The sequence below is a fragment of the Alexandromys fortis genome, unplaced genomic scaffold (assembly GCF_014885135.2).
Source record: "Alexandromys fortis isolate MF-2015 unplaced genomic scaffold, M_Fortis_MF-2015_v1.1 scaffold_8_9099976_23576923, whole genome shotgun sequence".
Taxonomy (NCBI): domain Eukaryota; kingdom Metazoa; phylum Chordata; class Mammalia; order Rodentia; family Cricetidae; genus Alexandromys; species Alexandromys fortis.
In genome coordinates this window covers 12738154-12756334 of record NW_026067899.1, presented here as the reverse complement: position 1 = coordinate 12756334, position 18181 = coordinate 12738154, and the positions used below count along the sequence as shown (strand labels likewise).

General features: G+C 39.7%; 1 protein-coding gene across 2 annotated transcripts in view; it reads right to left on the bottom strand.

Annotated features, from left to right (window-relative positions):
• Positions 1-618: 618 nt before the first annotated feature.
• Positions 619-18181, bottom strand: part of Acvr1c (activin A receptor type 1C) — a 116468-nt gene continuing 98905 nt past the window's right edge. For both annotated transcript variants that reach the window (XM_050123707.1, XM_050123702.1), the window contains exons 5-9: positions 17472-17639; positions 16017-16173; positions 13486-13610; positions 12109-12239; positions 619-7959 (exon numbers count right to left, since the gene is read on the bottom strand). In XM_050123707.1, coding sequence (XP_049979664.1) covers positions 7834-7959; positions 12109-12239; positions 13486-13610; positions 16017-16173; positions 17472-17639 — 707 coding nt within the window. In that variant the 3' untranslated portion in view covers positions 619-7833. The remainder of the gene's footprint in view (positions 7960-12108; positions 12240-13485; positions 13611-16016; positions 16174-17471; positions 17640-18181) is intronic.

Sequence of the window (18181 nt, the reverse complement as noted above, 5' to 3'; positions counted from 1 at the left end):
GGTCTGTGAGTGAGTGGAGTGGTTATAAGTTTTAAGATTGATAGAAGCTCGTTTAGGCTTGAGACCAAGTCAAGCTAACAGCTCTTCAATGAATTAAGTTTAAAATGCAAAATGGGCCAGGGAGGTCGAGAGTGACTCAGCAGTAAAGATCTCTGGCTGCTTTTCCAGAGGACCCCAGTTCAATTCCCAGCACCCACATGGCGACTCACAACCATCTGAAATGCCAGTTCCAGGGGATGCAACACCCTTCTCTGGCCTCTGTGAACACTGCGTGTGCTTTGTGCACCTATACACCTGTAGGCAACACACACACGCACACACACACACACACGAAATTAAAAACTGGGAAAAATTAATGCCAAATATTGAAAAGATAAAACCCTTAAGAACATATTGTCCTCAATATCATTCAGAAAACAGCTTTAAATAAGTGTGTCTTCTGGTTTTGAAATTCTGAAATTCTCAATAACTTGGTGGGAAAGAAGGAAAGAAAGGAGGAAAGAAGGGGGTAAGGGAGACATTCCAGCACTACCAGACCCTAGTACTCATCCCCGGTACGCTGCATACAAATATAAACACAGTTGTGAAATCGAATATGAGCACATGGACAGCAGCATATGACACATTTTCTTTTATTTAAAATAGAGTTCTTTATGCTTTACAGAAACAAGTGCAAGGAGTGCTTCATTTATTGTCTTTGCCACTTTACAAAACAATATGCTTTCCGAAAATGCATACATAAAAATATAACATTTAGGCAGAGAAGTATGTACACCTGGAGGCAGCAGGAAGTTATGCAATAATATTAACAAGCTTTAAAATAAATACTTTTATGACTTGCTGTTGGCAAAGTTAAACGTTTGGTATGAAGGCTATCGCTGAGCATGTACTAAGTTCTAAAATATGATTATTTCTAAACAATATAAGTATATATTACTATCAAATGCATATGTTCACAGATTCGAAATTCATGAAACATCTGAATGTTTCTGGGACGTTTCTGAATGACTCTGGAACTCTGCTCAACCATCAACAAGGAAAACCCAGCTACACACTACAATTCCCATCTGCACATTTTGGATACAACTTATCACCCAGTTCTTATTTTAAAAACCAATTTATTTTTTTTTCACAGTCTCTATATACATTCATTGGAGCCTGTCTGTGGGAAGGAGCAGCTTTTTCTGTACTTAAGATTATCAGCTAGCTTACCAAGAAGGTCTTTACAACAGTGACTCTGTTCACAGTAGTTCAAGAGTTCAAGGCATGTTTTTGCAATGTCAAAATGCAATGGTTTTGACATGTGTAATATGTTCTTAGGTATAAGAGGAGTCACACTACCCAAAGAAAAGTATAATTAGTATTAGCGCTTTGAAAATCAATCCAAAATCCTTTTTTTAAAAAAATCTGAATTTAATTTTCTCTTTTTAGACCATTTTAAAACCTGAAACACCAGTCAAGTGTGGATGACCTTATCCAGCCTAGGGTCAGGAGAGTACACGATATATGTCATTCTGGAGAGGAGCTAGAGTCTAATATTCTACAGATACCCTCATCTGATAAAGAGAGCAGAAAATGGCTGGATCTTTAGAAATACTATTTCACCAATGAAAAACTGAGTGTATTGATAAATATCTGTCTGTGCTTGACTTTCTTAGAGCCTGACACACAAGCCGCCCTTTACAGGAGAAGCAAATGAACAGTTTCAACCGTGGAATAAAAACTCAATGAATGGCTAGAAATCAAGGTCGCTGTGCCTTGCTGTAGATGATTTGGGGAAGGGGGGGGGAAATCTCTCAACAGGATAAACATTCTGTCTCGTTCACTTGTGGCAACACTGAGTCAAAGTACTTATTCTTCTAAATTATGTGTTCAGTTTGCATATGTCAAGAACCATTTTTAAATTTAGCTCCCATTTCTGAATGATGGATAACCCAGGCACGTGTAGCACATATATGTGTATGTGTGTGCATACATACATATGTATATGATAGAGAAGTGCATCGTGTCCTTTTCTGTGAGTTACAGAATTGTGTCAAGAGGGAAGAGCCCATTGCAATGCTCACCTCAGTCCCCAGCTGGCCTGGGCTATGCATTCCCTGTGGAGAATGTGGGATACTGGAAAGAGGTGAATCTCCTACACACTCAGGCTCTTGGTGGATGTGTTAATAGGCAGATTCCTAAAACCGGGGATAGAAGTGCTCCAGTGATAAGTGTTGGGTCCAGGAAGTCACTTCTTATGGTATAACATAGACCAACAAGGAGGAAATGTATTTCTGGCATTATTAAAATGAGGATGAGACGGAATTCATTTTCTCATGAATGTTATGTTCATTTACAACTAACTGGAGAAGAATTTTGGCAGTTATCAATATCAAACTTTAAAGCGGAGATTGTCACCCAATTCCAGTCTATTCTACATTCTAAAGAGCCTGGCACATGGCTTAATCTAAAATCATGGCAGAAGCTTGGCTGGAGGGATGGCTTAGCAGTTAAGAACACTGATTTCAGAGAACCAAGGTTTGCTTCCCAGCATCCACATGGCAGCTCACAACTACCTGCAATTAAAAGTAGTTCCGGGGGATCTGACTCTTTCTTCTGGCCTCTCCAAGCCCTTAGGCATGCACATGGTACACAGACACACATCGATCCACCCATAACACACAAAAATAAATAAATAAAAAATTCTAAAAGGATGGCAGAAGTACAACAATCCAGTGGCATTGATTGCCACTAAAGAACTCAAGCACTCACCTTATGGGACATGTATTTCACAGTCTTTGTTCAAGTCCGCTGCTCAAGCCGAATTCAGCATTAAACCAGAGCAGGCTTTCTTTACTCCTTAGCTAAAAGCTAGAATATAACTAGACAGTCTGACTAAAGTTTAAGACGAAGTCATAGCAGCCATTAGCCAAGCCCTCTTCCCGGTGCCAGGAGAATAATCACCAGTGAAGTGATGAGGCGAAACCTCTTACACATGGTGGGGAAATTCAAACCTTGTGAAGAAGTTCAGTGGGTAACAGTCTGGACAGTGCTCAAATACACAAAAGGACAGAGCTGTGGCGTGATTTGGGTTTAGGAAATCTGCCACTTGGTTGGAGGGGAAGCAATGCTGAAGACAAAGGTAATGAGAGAAACAGAAGACAGATGACATTAAACACAGCCCCCAATTCATGTACCAAGTCATCTTTCTCCTACTCCAACAGAAGGGAGATGGCCAATATATGTAGGAAGGAAGCAGGGGGAAGAGTCTGGAAGCTTCTCTTATTGTTACTCACACTAAATATTTTCTTTTCTCCCTTCCTCTTCCTTCTTTTTCTCTCTTCCTCTTTTCACTGCTGGGGACTCAATCCAGGTCCCTGCACCTGCTAAGAGAGCCCCCTGCTGATGAGCCTCATCTCCAGCCTGCACCAAGAACCTCACCCTTGAATTCTTCCGTGGCATTTTCAGTTTTATCAGCACTCCCGGGCTTGTCCACCTAGCTCGATGACTATTTTAAAACCCTTGTTTTTGCCCATTTTCTTTTCTCCTGCCGATCAGGGAGATTTACTTGAGTGGAAATACGAAAAGAAGTAGCATTTGACCATCAGCACTGATGATATGTTACGGCAATAAACTACCCAGCAGGCTAAGATGCATGCTGATTAGCTTTTTAATTTGTAAAAGTTGGCGAGGCTGCAGAAGTAGGCGTCACCGTTGCGTTTTATGACAATCAGCAGCCATCCTATGTCTGATCTTCTTCATCTACAACATATTGGAATCAAGTTACAAGGGTCAGAGTCGCTTTAGCTTTTACAATTCTCATTTTCACTTTGCACTGTGGCACATACGAAATACTTTAGATCACTAAGAGATTTTTTTTCCATCATAAATCTGAAATTCTGTGATGGTTAAGTTAAATAATAGCTATGCTTAAAAATAATTAAGAAGTAGCTATAATTTTGGAAGATGGTGAAAGAACTTTAAGCTTAAAAGTAGATGAAAATAAGGAAACAAAAAAGTTAGAGGGCAAAAAGAAAGCCAAGCACCTCAAAGTTTTCATTAGAATTATTTGGGGGAAAAATTGTGTACAGTGTAGAAATTCTGATTAATTTTAGATTTTTAGAGAATGTTTTACATTCTAGATTTTTTTTTTGGTTTTGTTTTTTAAAAAAAATTCTGAAAAAAACTAAAAGCCCTTAAAACTATGACCGTCTTCTCATAGTGAACAAAATCCAAGTGATTTTCACAAATAAAAAGAGAATAGCTTCAAAAACTACAATGACATCATTGAAGGACATTAAACATCAACATTTCTAAGTAGCTGGTAAATGTTGGTTTTAAAGTCATATAAAGGAAATGACTATTGAATGCCTCAGCTACCAATTTTGATACATTTACTCTTGTTCCTTAGCTGCTTGATAGGAAATCAAAGTTTCCACGTTTTAAATGAATTTATAAAATTTCATGTTTACTTTTAATCAATCAAAAACTATTCTCTCTCGAGTAATTTTTAAGTTGTTCTCTTGATCCCTGTGTGACGGCAGATGCCTGCTTCCTGCCTTCAGGAAATGCATTAAGTGGTCCCCTGGGTCTTTTGCTTAGACTCCCAGATTGCCCTGAGTTTGCTCTGCCCCAATAAGTCACATGGTGGCAAAATTCCAGGACAGTAGACTTCTCTTTTGTTTAATCATTCTGCAATAGTTGAAGCATTCAAAATGATAAGATATTGTGGAACTTACGATCTAATGAATGTATTGTCGATATTTCATTTTAAAATAAAAGCGGATTTTAAATTCTTCAGACATTGCAATCAGGTTACTATCTTCATACAATTATGGAAATTTAAAATGCAAAGTTAATTGAAAGTATAAAGATGAAAAGCAAGTGCTATGCTTAAAATAGAGTACGACAGTCATGTTTCACTTAACTCTCAAGGCAGAACATAAATTAGGAATTCTAGATGTGACATGCCAAATATTTTAGACATGTAAGAATGCATACAACAGAATTGGTACTGATTACAAACTTAAACGCACGACTTATAAGGCAACAAATTCATGCTCAAATGTTGACAACAAATAATGCTTCTCATATTTCAAGAAGGGATGCTGTGTAGAAACCCCATCATTTCTGCACACAGTACTAAAATTCATAACAGCATTTCTAAGTTCTATGCTATACCCAGAGCCAAAATATCCATAAGGAGCAAAACAATGATGTCACTGTGCACCTAGCCTAAGAAGGTATTTTTACTCATAACAATTTTTAAAAGAAACAAGTATCACATGACATTCCATTAAAAACACGTAGTCTAAAATTGAACCACATAGGTATGTACAGTAAATCTGACTTATTCTTTAAATGTTCCTCTACTTTTTAATAAGTGAGCAGTGTCTATGTATAATTGTGTGTTGAGAGGTAAGGAAAAACTGTAACTTCTACTGTTTTCCCTTACACTTTTGTTTCTCTGTCCTTCAAGATCATCACAATTCAACAGCAGAAGAACAAGCAAAATGTCTCAAAACATACTAATTTGTGGATTTCTCCACAGTGAAATCTGAATCAATAAAATATAAGTTACATTTGTATACTCTCAAATAAATTATAAAACCTAAAGACAAAGAAGATGCTAAAAACACCCTCTCTTTAAAAACCTAGTAAATATATTCACAGAACAGTGGTAAACAGAACAGAATATATTAGGTTTATATTGAAGATTTGAATACAATCGCCTAAGTAATTTCATTTCCTTCATGAAGAAACTGTGTGCAATAAGGGAATAAGCACAAGCCAGATCACCCCTTTCACACAGTTCTTTTCAATACCCATTCACACAGGCACACCTTTTCGATACTGATAATATAATTAGACTGTAATATCTAAATAAAGATCTTTTCTAAATGTGTTGCAAATTGGAAGTGATTTTTCAGACCTAGTCTCTAAAGCATTGTCACGCAGAACTCAAGACATCCCACTGCATATTTTATCTGTCAATTTACTTTCTCCCCTCATACTCTTATGCCTTTTCCCACTCCCAAATTAGACTTTAAAATCCCTGAGGGCAGGACCTATCTATCTTTTTATTCCCTCTTGTACCCAATATTGTGGCAAGTGAGTTACGGGGTGCTCTGTGCCTATAAATGGATGAATGTATCACTGGAAATGGAAATACAGGCAAGCCCTATAGTCATCAAGGCATTTGTGTCTCTTATCTCAACTTAAATCAAATGAGCTGGATCCGGTAGCATATTGGCACACCAAAATGTACACACCAAGTTGGATTTTTGTGGAAAACTTAGGTGTATCCTTTGGAACGTTACTCTCTGTGTTACACTTTGTAGAACATCTAAACGCTGGATAGTAAAAACTTTGCCCTACCTCTAATAAAAGGATTGCACTGTACTTGGTCAAACGTTTGTCCTTGGAGACATCCAGGTCAGGTGTGTTTATTGCCAGAAGCGTCAAAGAACTGTCTGGCTCCTGACGATGCTGTCAGAGAACACTTAAGTTCTGAGAACATCGAGGCAGAAGCCTGTTCTGAGGAATGGGCTTTGGGAACACCGAAAGGCATCGTGCTAAATCCCCTCCACTAAAGCAAAACAGCACATTTGAATGAAATATCCGGTGTTCCGTTAAATATTTCCGACCTCAAAAAAGGAGGCTGGGGCAGAGCCTGCAAAACTCTCCACACAGGGTTCCTCTTAAAAGGCCAGGAATGTCTTCTCATAGCCAGTGCAGTCCTCTCTGTTCTGGTCAGTGGTTAAATTCTTCTGAAAGAATTCTCTTAATTCTCTTAATTAATCTTTCCTGGTTTACCTTTCTGTCATTTTTCTTCCTAAATATGCACCCTTAAATTAACTGCATCTTAAGACATGCATCTCTAGACTATGTATGTTTATAATTGGTCAATCTTTGGCAATGTTCAGAAAACATTATCTCATTAATGAATAGGATAATGATGACATTTTATGAGGAAATGCTAGTAGATTGGTTCTGAGGATCTAGCAAATCCATTATGTTCTTATAAAACACTCAGTACGCTCTCTACATGACTAAATTAAGACTATCATCACTGAAGATGTCCCCTCTTAGGAAGAAAAGAACTATGGGAAATCAAAGAGAACATAGCAGGTCAGCTGACTTCACAGTGTTCATTCTCACAGGGTTTGCTGTCATCTCTGGCATGAGCTCTGTGACTCTGAAACATTTCACAGTGTTCAAGACATTGGAGACTTCCTTTAGATATCAGAAGCAATGGCTCGGGTGGCTTTCTAACTCCTTAGGGGCTGTTGTAGAGGTGAAGACGTGAGTGGCAAGCAGGGAAAGAGAGAGCGAGTACGGAGAGCATGACCTTGCTCTCATATCCTGCTGATGGCCTCCACCGTTCAGGCTTTAGATACCAAAATTCTGAGCAATAGTAACTTTTCAAGGGTCCAGATCATTTCTAAAGTTCTATTTCACTATAATGTGCCCTCGTTTACATTTTTTAATATGTTTTCATCTCATTTGTGTGTGCTCTTGGTTCAAGTAAAACAAAAGTTGTTTTATTTTGACTATTTTCTGTAGCTTATTTTATACTCATAACATCTTCCTCCTTAAATAAAACAAAATGAGTGTGTCACCTTTAAAAAATAAAACAAATGGCAACATGAAGATTGGAAAAGTCGAGACCTGCCCACGCTTAACTTTAGAGTTGTCTTTTGATGCCGCCTTTGGGACACTTAAACACTGTCGTGAGTCGTCATGAGGTAGAACTGAAACACAACATGGCAAAAAGAAGCAAGAACGTTCACACAAAGCCTGAGACACAAGCGGAAGCTGCGACCAGTGTCCTTTTGCCTGGATGTGCTGTCAAGCTTTGCAGTCTTCCTTCACACACAGCTGAGAAATGGTCTTCTTCACGCGCAGGGCTGTCAGGCGGGCCGCCCCGTTGGCGTACCAGCACTCCCGCATGATTCTCCCCATGACCCGGAGCGCCTTCAGGAGAGAAAGACCACAGGGTTAAAGGGGCACACACCAGAGGATAAACAACCCTGGGTCAGCTTCTGTAAAATCTTCTTAAAAGATTCAAACATGAACCTTGTAGATTAACCAAGTTGATCAAAACCATTGATTCTGAGACATAATGGCGGCTGTTTTCAAACTCCTCTAAGAAAGGCAATGATAGTTGAGCACTGTGTTGCAAGTCCATGGTCCCAGTACTTGTAGGCGGAGGCAGAAGCAGTAGGAATTCAAGGTCAAGCCAGCTCTGTGAGCCTCAAACCAAATAGCTAAAAAGTGGCATGAGCCATGGAGGAACATGGCGATGGTATGAATTCCCAGTTAACAGTTCTTCAGGTGTGCAAACACATGAAAAAATTCATCAAACTGAAAACTAAGACTTACACTTTCATTGTTCATAATTGCATGTTGCAAATGATGATCTGAGAATAAATATAAACAGTCAGTATGAAGAATAGTCAAAGCAAGAAGGCAGATACTGAGGTGATTTGAATAGAAATACCCCCATAGACTCATGCATTTGAATGCTTAGCCTATAGCAAATGGCACTATTAGGAGGTGTTGCTTTGTTGGAGTAGATGTGGCTTTGTTGGAAGAAGTGTGTCACTGTGAGGGCGGGCTTTGATGCCTCATACATGCTCAAGCTACTCCTAGTGTGGAAGACAGTTCTCTTCCTGTTGCCTGAAGAGCTGAGCTCCTTCTCCAGCACTGTATCTGCACTCTGCCATGTCCCACCATGATTATAGTGGACTAAACCTCTGAAACTGTAAGCTAGCTCCAATGATTTTCCTTTTTACAAATTGCCCTGGTCATCATGTCTCTTTCCAACAACAGAAACCCTAATAAGGCAGTACGTAGAGGAGAAACCAGTATAAAAGCATGAAAGATGAAGGACCCAGGGAGTTGCTGAAGCTGGGGTGCTCCACTGGTGTATGCTCATCTTCTGTTCTAGAAAATCAGAGATGAAGACCCCATGCAAAAGGAAGGAAAGTCAGCCTAAAGCATAGAGAAGGTTTAATGATGCTTTTAAAAGGACCCGAATGTGAACATGGACCTTAAACTGTCAAGATAGTTCAGTAGGTAAAGGCACTTTCTACTGAGCCTGGCAACCCTAGTTTCATCTTGAGACCCACATGGTAGAAAGAGAAAACAGATTCCTACAGGTTGTCCATTGGCTTCCAGTGAGTACACACAAGTATCTTGGTACACACATGTATTAGCACTTACATACAAGAAGATAAATGTAATAAGAATAAATGTATATGGTTGAATCTTCCCCCAATAGGAAGTTTGTAAGGAAAAACCACTTACTTTGACTTTGGGTGAAGAAAAAAAAAACTACTCAAGTTTTTCAGTAAATCTGAACTCATAAGGGAATTCTTCACTCAGAGAGTGGGAGGGGTACCAATAAGCAAGAACCAATCAAAACAAAACCCAGCAGAATCAGATCCATAAAACATCAGCTATTAAAAATTCACGGATAAGAAGTGTGCATTAAAAGAGAAGGAAAACCTGAACAACCTGTGGGGGTAAAAACAGTACTTTCAGAACCAGTAAAAAGTTCTTGGTATGAAAATAAAGGATCCAGTGGATAAGTTAAATGACAGATTAGCCACATCGGAGGTAGAAGTACAGAAGCAGAAAAGAAATCTGGGTGATCTACAGGCGCCAGTGTAGGAAATACCCAGGAAGCAAAATAGAATTTGAAAGGTTTAATAGCAGCCAATGAGATTTTCAAAAATAGAAATGGAGACAGAAAGAGAGGAATTTTCAGAAGATATATTATCACAGAATTTTCTATAAGAGAGGAATGACACAAAACCTTAGAATTAGAACAGTCTGTTTTTTTTTTTTTTTTCCAAACAAGTTTAACTACAAAACTGAGTTTGGGGGCCCATGCTCTGATACCAGCAGTGGGAGGCTAAGGCAGGAAGTTCCTACAAGTTTGGGCTACATAGTGAGAGCTTTCTTCATAAAACCTTAGGTACCTACAAACAAAAAGGCTGGCCATGGAGAAATTGCAGAGTACTAAAGACAGAGAAGTTCTTAAAAGCAGAGGGACTAGAGAGAAGGTGCATCTGTCCAGTGCACTTTTCTCTTTCACAGGACCTGAGTTTAATTCCGAGCACCTACATGGTAACTTACAGCCATCCACTGCTCCAGTTCCAAGAACCCAAAGCCCTCTTCTGATGTCCCTGGCCACCAGCTATGCACATGGTATGTATACAGATATACAGGCCAAATATTCATTTGCATAAAATTAAATTAATTTTAATGTAATTAGCCAAGCAATTAAGGGCAAAATTTTATCAAAAATCAAAGTCCATCTTTATTTAATCTTTGAAAATGTGTGTAATAGTTGTCACACTAAATAGTGAAAAACAAGCTTTAAGGAGCAAAAAGTTGCCCCCCACCAATTCCAGGTAGCTTTATACCAGAGATCCTGGAACCACAGTAAGAAAGAATGAGCAGACAGCTTTCCTGTCTAAGTGGATACCTCAAAAGAGTTAGTAGGTGTATACCTTCCAAATTTTTTGAAAATATGTGTTTATATGCTATGGTAAATAACTCTCTTTTTAGATTTTTAAGTGTGTGTGTGTGTGTGTGTGTGTGTGTGTGTGTGCGCGTGTGCTTTATAATATAGCATCAGATCTTCCTGAGCTGGAATTACAGACAGTTGCGAGCCACTACATAATTGCGGAGAACTGAATTCTGGTTCTATGTGGAAACAGCAAGTGGTCTAACCACTGAGTGATCTCTCCAGTCCCTGCAATGGATAGTCTGCCAATTGGGTGATTTTTGCCATATATTTGTGCATATCTTGAAAAAAATCTAAATAAAGTCAGGTAACAATAAGATATCATTAATATTAATATTAACCACTCAGCAAGGCAGAAAGTTCCTCAAAGATTTCGGAATGTTCCACTTTTCAAATTGCATATTCACAGGTTTTAACTTGATTATGTAAAATATTTTAAATATTTTAAGGTATTTTAAACTTTACCAATTCATATACCTATGTAGTTAAAACCAGTAATAGCCAGGTCTGCTGGTGCAGGCCTTTAATGAAGTCTTTCAGCTCTGTTATACAAGACTCAAAGCCTGATCCTCAAATAAACAGAGTTGAAATAACTACACAATGATAAAAAAAAAAAAAAAAAGTAAGACTTGCCTTACATAAAAGAGCCAAAATCATGGGGGAAGGGAACAGTTGGGGTAAAAAGGTGACTACATAAAACAATCCTATAACATAATAAGTAGTAACAGTGTCACATAAAATGGTCTTATTTATTACCCAAATAAAGGCATAAATATACAGTAGTGATTGGAAGGGGAAATTGAACCACATAATTGGGGGAGAAGGCTGCCTTTCCTCTCTCTGTCAGAGCTTATGGGAGGCAGGATAACCACTGTGTATTGTGTGGCTGTCATGCTTGGTTTACAGTCCTGGATTGCTTATGCTGACAAGACAGATAACAGCTGGATCTACGGTAAGGGCTCTTTTCTGATGAGGAAGGCTAAACTTCAGGCAGCTTGAAATTAGGCATAAATTATCGATTACAATAATAATGAGCCATTGATTTTGCCTATGTCCTTCAGTTCCTTGCCCCTTGCAGTGTGGTGGTACCATGTGACTGGAAACCATGTTTCCCTTGTGACATGCACTGAAAAGTCAGGGTGTGAACACCTGCTTCCTCTCTCTGCGAGACACAGAGACCTGGAAACAGCAAGAAGCAGTGCGAATTAATGACTACTGAGCCACCTCGGTGAGGACGGATGTCGCAGACTATGTCACTTAAGCCACAGAGGACTTCAGAGAATCACTGTTGTCAGAAGCCATCAGGTCTTCAGAGGCTCGTGTCAAGGATGCATACCACTTAAGGGGACAAAACCCTCTAAAGACATTAAAAATAAAAAGGTCATCCCTCCATACATGGAATGGACTATGTGCTCTGAAAATCCTCACTGATGTTAATCTGAAGAGTAAAACAGAAGGAAATCAGAAGAACTCAGCATGTGTTGATCTCCAGTGGATGAAGAGGAGGGCAGCGAGAAGGAGGAAGCTGGGGAGGGAAGAAGCAGAGGGAGGAGGAGGATGCAGGAAGGGGAACATAAGAGCCTTACTTCACAGCTTTGCCACTGGTTTGGGATATTTGGTCGGAACTTCTGGTCACAGACAACCTTCCTCATGTCTTCTATCGAAGGATCCGAAGGCACCATGTCATAATAAGGCAACTGGTACTCCTCCACCATTCCTGTAAGAAATTTGCAGGGTAAATTCTTCTACATACGCAATCAATAATGATGTGTATTTCAAACTAGTGCGCTTAGTTCTGGCAGGCATGCATGATGGCCTAGAAAAGTGTAATCTCACTTTTGTTAAAATAGTATATCACTATTAGACAGGATTCGGTTCAAATCACTCAGTTAAGTACTCATGCAAAGTTATGACATTTTATAATATAAAAATAAATATAATAAAATGGATATAGTTATCATATGTAATATATAAAACCCTGCATAAACATATATAATTTTATAACAATACAAAATAAAGCAAATATGCCTCCGATAAAAATAAAGTAACTTTTATTTTCATATATTATCATTATATGGTTCAAAAATTATCCCGATTGCCATATTTATAGAATAGCATCATTGTGCTGTAAATAAGTATATTTATCTATCAAAGCAGCATTTTTGGGGGGAGGGGTTGGTTTGAAAGTTTTAGGTAGTTGGTTTAGCCGGTGAGGCACTGCTTCCAAGTCTGACACAGTAATGCGATCTCCAGATTCCACAGGGGCAGAAGGAGAAAATCCAGTCTCACGAGCTGTCCTTGACCTGCATATGAGCTCTGTGCCATAGCATGCGGGAACACACATGTGCACACGCACGCACACATACACACACACACTGCTAAACCAAGGCTGGTCCTAAGTGTGTCTCACAAGAGAATACTCAGTAAGCTGCTTTCTATGAGCATTTAACTTCTCTATTGATACAGCAATTTCATTAGACTGCATTAGCAGGGGTTCCCATACCAACTTCTAAGCTGCAAGAGCAGTAGAGGGCAGGGGATGACGTCACTCACTTCCCCACTGCACTTTTTCCATCCCTGCATTGACATCACAAGAGAGAAAAAAGGAAAAGCCTGTGGACGGCTGGCCATGTTCTGCATTGGCGAGCCACTTAGCTTTGGGACAAGAGTAGGGATACCAGTTGTTGCAAACTCCAATCAGATCATTTTATAGAGTGATTCGAAATAATCACTACAGGCATCAGAATGAATAGCATTGTCACCCACATCTAAGCAGAATCCAAAAGATAAACCCGCCACTCTCCACAGGGTGCGCCACTTTTGCCCCTGCAAAGAAATCACTGAAAATATTTCTCCTCACTATTCAGCAACTATCCAGTGTACTTTTGGGAAAATACAGAAAATCTCATCTTGTCTCTGGTGTCAAGGAAAGGGGATCAAAAGGATATTTTCCAAAATCTTACCTCCAATCGAACACCTTCGAGCTATTTCCCAGTAAACCAGCCCCACAGAATAGATGTCAGCTCGCTTGAAGGACTCAAAGATGCTCACGTTCATTGTATCATCAAGCATTTCAGGAGCCATATACCTTCAAAAATGTGCACACTGAGATTCGGTCCAGTAAACCACAATCTTAATGCATCATGATACAAACATAAATTAAGGTCGCTCACATCAATTTCAAAGGTGCATCTCAGATACCGAAATAGGGGGAAATTAAAAAACATAGCTAGTGACTCAATCATCACTTTAAAACATTTTAACTAAAACTAAAGGTTATACAGCTTTACATTAGCGCAGGATCACCAGTAAGTGGTCTAGGACTTGGAAAGAATGAAGTAGGAAGGTCAACAAGCAAAGCGCACCACAACAGAAACAGAGCTCAACATCCCAAGAATTTGTCATCACAGAAAGTTCCTGCCTGACAAGGATGGGATTCACTCACCAGAGCAGGCTCAATCTCCAACACAAGGAAGGCTAGATGGTATTCCACAAATAGCTTCTCAGAATGAAGAATTTTACTATATACCTTGCCAAAAATACTATAGCCTTGTTTGAACAAATTTTAATGGTAGAAGTCCTGAAGTCAAAAGACCTGAATGAGCCTAATGGACCTGTACAGAGTTGGACGTTTCCCCAGGATATACGCTCTTGAGTTCTTTTCAAAATGTTCTCCCCCTCCCCACCCCTGAAAGGAAACCAGCACCCAAGCCATCCCTGAGGGCCCCCGATTCAGCAATGGTAAGGTGGGTGTTGTTCCTGAGAAAAGAAGAGGGATCGGTTAAGACCACCCATTCTCAACATGCCTCCCTGGAATGTCTGTGACATCAGTAATGTCAACCAGCAGACAGTAGACGGCTTGCGGGCACTGTCCTGAAATCTCAGCTGGCTGGGAGGCCAGCTCTACCTCCTTAGAAATGTGCTAGTCTAGAGCGCTTTAACAAGTTCAGGAAAATGTTTTGACTTTCGTGATTTCCAGGTCAAGAGCTCTGTAATTATGAAAAAGTAGCTTGAAGTGTGGAACCCAGGTAAAGGAGCTGGAAGAAGACTAGCTGAGGAGCCACCTGCTGGACAAAACAAGGAACGCGGCAGAAGTTTACTGACAAGCCTGTGGGAGCCACAGCTGTGTGTGCTCTGCTGCCTTCGGGCTTCCTCCTAGCTTTGTTAAATTGTGTTCCTTGAAAATGGAAACTGTGTTCAAATGCATATTATCTCAAAGTACATCATTCTGGGACACTAAAGGCAATTCCAGCTACAGATAAGATATAAACTGATACACTGTATCTTTGCTTGTTAAGGGAATAGGCTGTCTCACACTGATACATTGTATCTTTGCATATTAAGGGAAAAGACTGGACACCCACTGATACATTGTATCTTTGCTTGTCGAGGGAATAGGCTATCACACACTGATACATTGTATCTTGCATATTAAGGGAAAAGACCGGACACCCACTGATACATTGTATCTTCGCTTGTTAAGGGACTAGGCTGGCACACACTGATACATTATATCTTTGCATATTAAGGGGATAGACTGACACACACTGCTACATTGTAACTCTGCATGTCAAGGGAACAGACTGTCACACACATGGTTTTATTATCTAATGTCCCTAACCCATCTCCTCCAATGCCCTGGTTTTGCATGTGGTCTTTAAAACCGGAGCCTGTACAGCAAGCCCTGACTTGTAATTCCCTGGCAAGGCATAAAGGTGCTGTAGTTCCTACGAGGATCAGTATCAGCTTAGGGCCCCAAAGACCGAGTTCTTAGCACAAAGGAGGTTAATTTGTCCCAGAGGTTAAAAGGGCAGAGAATAAGATTCAAAGACAGGAGATAGAGGACAAGGGAGAAGGGGCAGGCATATTTGTACTGGGGCACAACAGATATAGTTAATAGAAAGAATATGGTTTATAATGGTAAAGGAGGAAACCTCGTGTTAGGAGAAGGTGCTTAGTTTTAACTGGGTGTGTTAGGTGAGCAAAGGGGCTGATGACTGCTGGACTCCAGTACTTTGATAGCTGGATCTTGGTACTCAGCCTCAGGAGGAGAAAGTAGCCAAATAAGGGAACAGACCTTGATGACAAGCTTTAGGGATGTAATCTGGGTTAGTAAGGCAGAGGGAAAGGGGGAGGAGTTCAAGGCCTGCTAGAGCTATTTGCCACTCTCGAGGTGGCTAGCGTCCATTCAGTTCCTATATACTACTGAGGTAGTTTCTCTTCTGCAGGAAAGACATCTGGAAAATTTGTCACATGAACATGGCATGCCATCGTCTTCTCCACCACTACCCACTCTAGACTCTGCACTCAAATGGCTGCTTCGTCAGGACAAGGAGTCAACCCTCCCACTTTGGGGTCATTTTGGCTTCTCAGTGTCTCCAAAAAGACTTCTTGCTTTTTCTAGGTCTCGCGGTTTTCACATTTGGACACACACCATGGGCAGTCCCCGCGTTTGATATAAACTTTAGTGAGCGACCAACGAAGGTCATCTTACCTCTTCGTTCCCACTTTGGGATTCTGCGGTATGTCTATAGTGTTCATGATGGAGTCATGCTTCACAGCCAGCCCTAAGTCAGCGATGGCACAAGTGTCACATTTTTTCACCAAGATATTCTTCGACTTTATATCTCGGTGAGCAATAGCAGGCTTACCTAGAAAATGTGAGAAGATTGTACGCATTTGTTCAACTACTGAAGACAGAGTCTCTTGAAGCAAAACACTTAGAAGACTTAACTCAAATATCTTCTCCCCAGACACATCTTCCCGGACCGTACCCCAAGCCCAGCAGTGCGACAGAGGCTTTGGAGAGACATTCAGTCTCCTAGCCAAACTCCAGGCTAAGCAAGGGCCATCTCTTGCTTTATACTTAAGCAGTTCCAGTGTACGGAACACCAGGTGACAGTTGTGGACATTCATAATCAGGTTTTCAATTCATGAGTTTAGGTTGCTACTACTTGTGATCCAAAATATGGCAAATGTTTTTTTAATAAAACAAATCTCAAAATTTTATGACTCTAGACTAGCAATTCCCCAAATGAGAACAGAGGATTCACTGGGTTCCTTAAAATGACTATATATCTACCTGCATGACTCATTCCACCGTTTCTCCGCTGACTTGAACTAAACCATATAGTGGACAAGTAGGATAAAGAGCATGTGCGAAATAAGCTAGTTATTAAAATTATTTTTAAAATTATAGACCAAAACCACTATTTCCACTACATTGCTTTATTTAAAAAGTTGTAAAACTCTTGGAAGCTGTTAGTCATATGAATATTTAATTGGCTAATTACAGTTCTTGAAATAAACAATTTTTTTAAATTTATCAATAAAGTTTTTAGTATGGAATGCATTAATAAATATAACCTACATTTACCAAAACTTTGGGGAGCTCAATAATTTTTAAGAATACAAAGGGGTCAGGAATCTCATGCTCTATTTAGACTAATCATTTTTGAGAGTCAGTTTCTTATAGTAAATTGACAAAGCAAAGGATATTATTTGGCTTTCAAGTATGATATTCAAATACTCTTTTTTATCTTTTCTAGACAGTTCCAGCCTAGTATGGAACTCACATGTTATCCAGGACTGCCTCAAACTCATGAGCATCCTTCTGCCTCAGCTTCCCACACCCACCTTCACATATTCTTTCATGGTTATTTTATCATTCCCAATCACATTTTAATTATCAAAAACTTATACCATCTGCAGTACATGACTATGTAGCCTTTGCCACCAAAATAAGACCTCTAATGGCATGGGAGGAGCCACTGGGGATAGAAATACATCATGAATAGCATGTGTGTGGTGCCAAGGATGAGAAAGTTGTTTGCTGCATGACAAGAACCTCACTTGCATGGCGTACCTCCATTGTTCCTCTGTGTTTGATGATTGCAAAGAACTGAAATACAATCAATACAAAGACCAGCTTTCTGAAGGAGATGCCTACCTTGGGTACCAACGATCTCCATATGTAGGTGAGCCAGACCGCTGGCTATCGAAAGGGCCAGCTTGATCATTCCAGCCACGGTCACTATGTTTCTATTCAAATAGTCATATAAGGAGCCCTGTTCGTGATACTCTGATACAAGCCAAAGTTGAGTCCAAGTTCCATTATCTAATGAGAAAACATTGTTTACAGTGGTAAATGTTGAGAAAGCATGCGAACAATTTTAACAACAATGGTCATCTGTGCCATTTATGAAGCAAAGTTAATTCTTCCAGCCAGGAAGCTGTGGTTGGGGAAGTATCAAGTTCTCAATGAGTTATCGAAGATGTAGGATATGGAAAAAGCTTCCATAGAAACAGAAAGATGTGGAAAGTGGTTCTAACAAGGGAGCAACTCTTTGCCTGCTTGCTTTCATCAGTAGTTGCTGTTACAGCTACCATCGTGTATGGGAAACTTCGAAAGATGCATTGTGGGAGATACTTCTGAGAGGCACATCTGGCCTCTGCCTTATCCTTTACTCTTAAGCTTTTAAGAAAGATTAAATCAATAAAAACAAGAAATATAACAAATTTACACCAACCACTATTATCACCTTGAGAGTGCTGATAGTCTAACAATGTCCATGATTTTTTCCTTTAAAAACAGGAAATTCTGTACTTCAAACAGTTGTATAAAGATCCGCATTCTGTGATACGATTGCTAGAGATTCT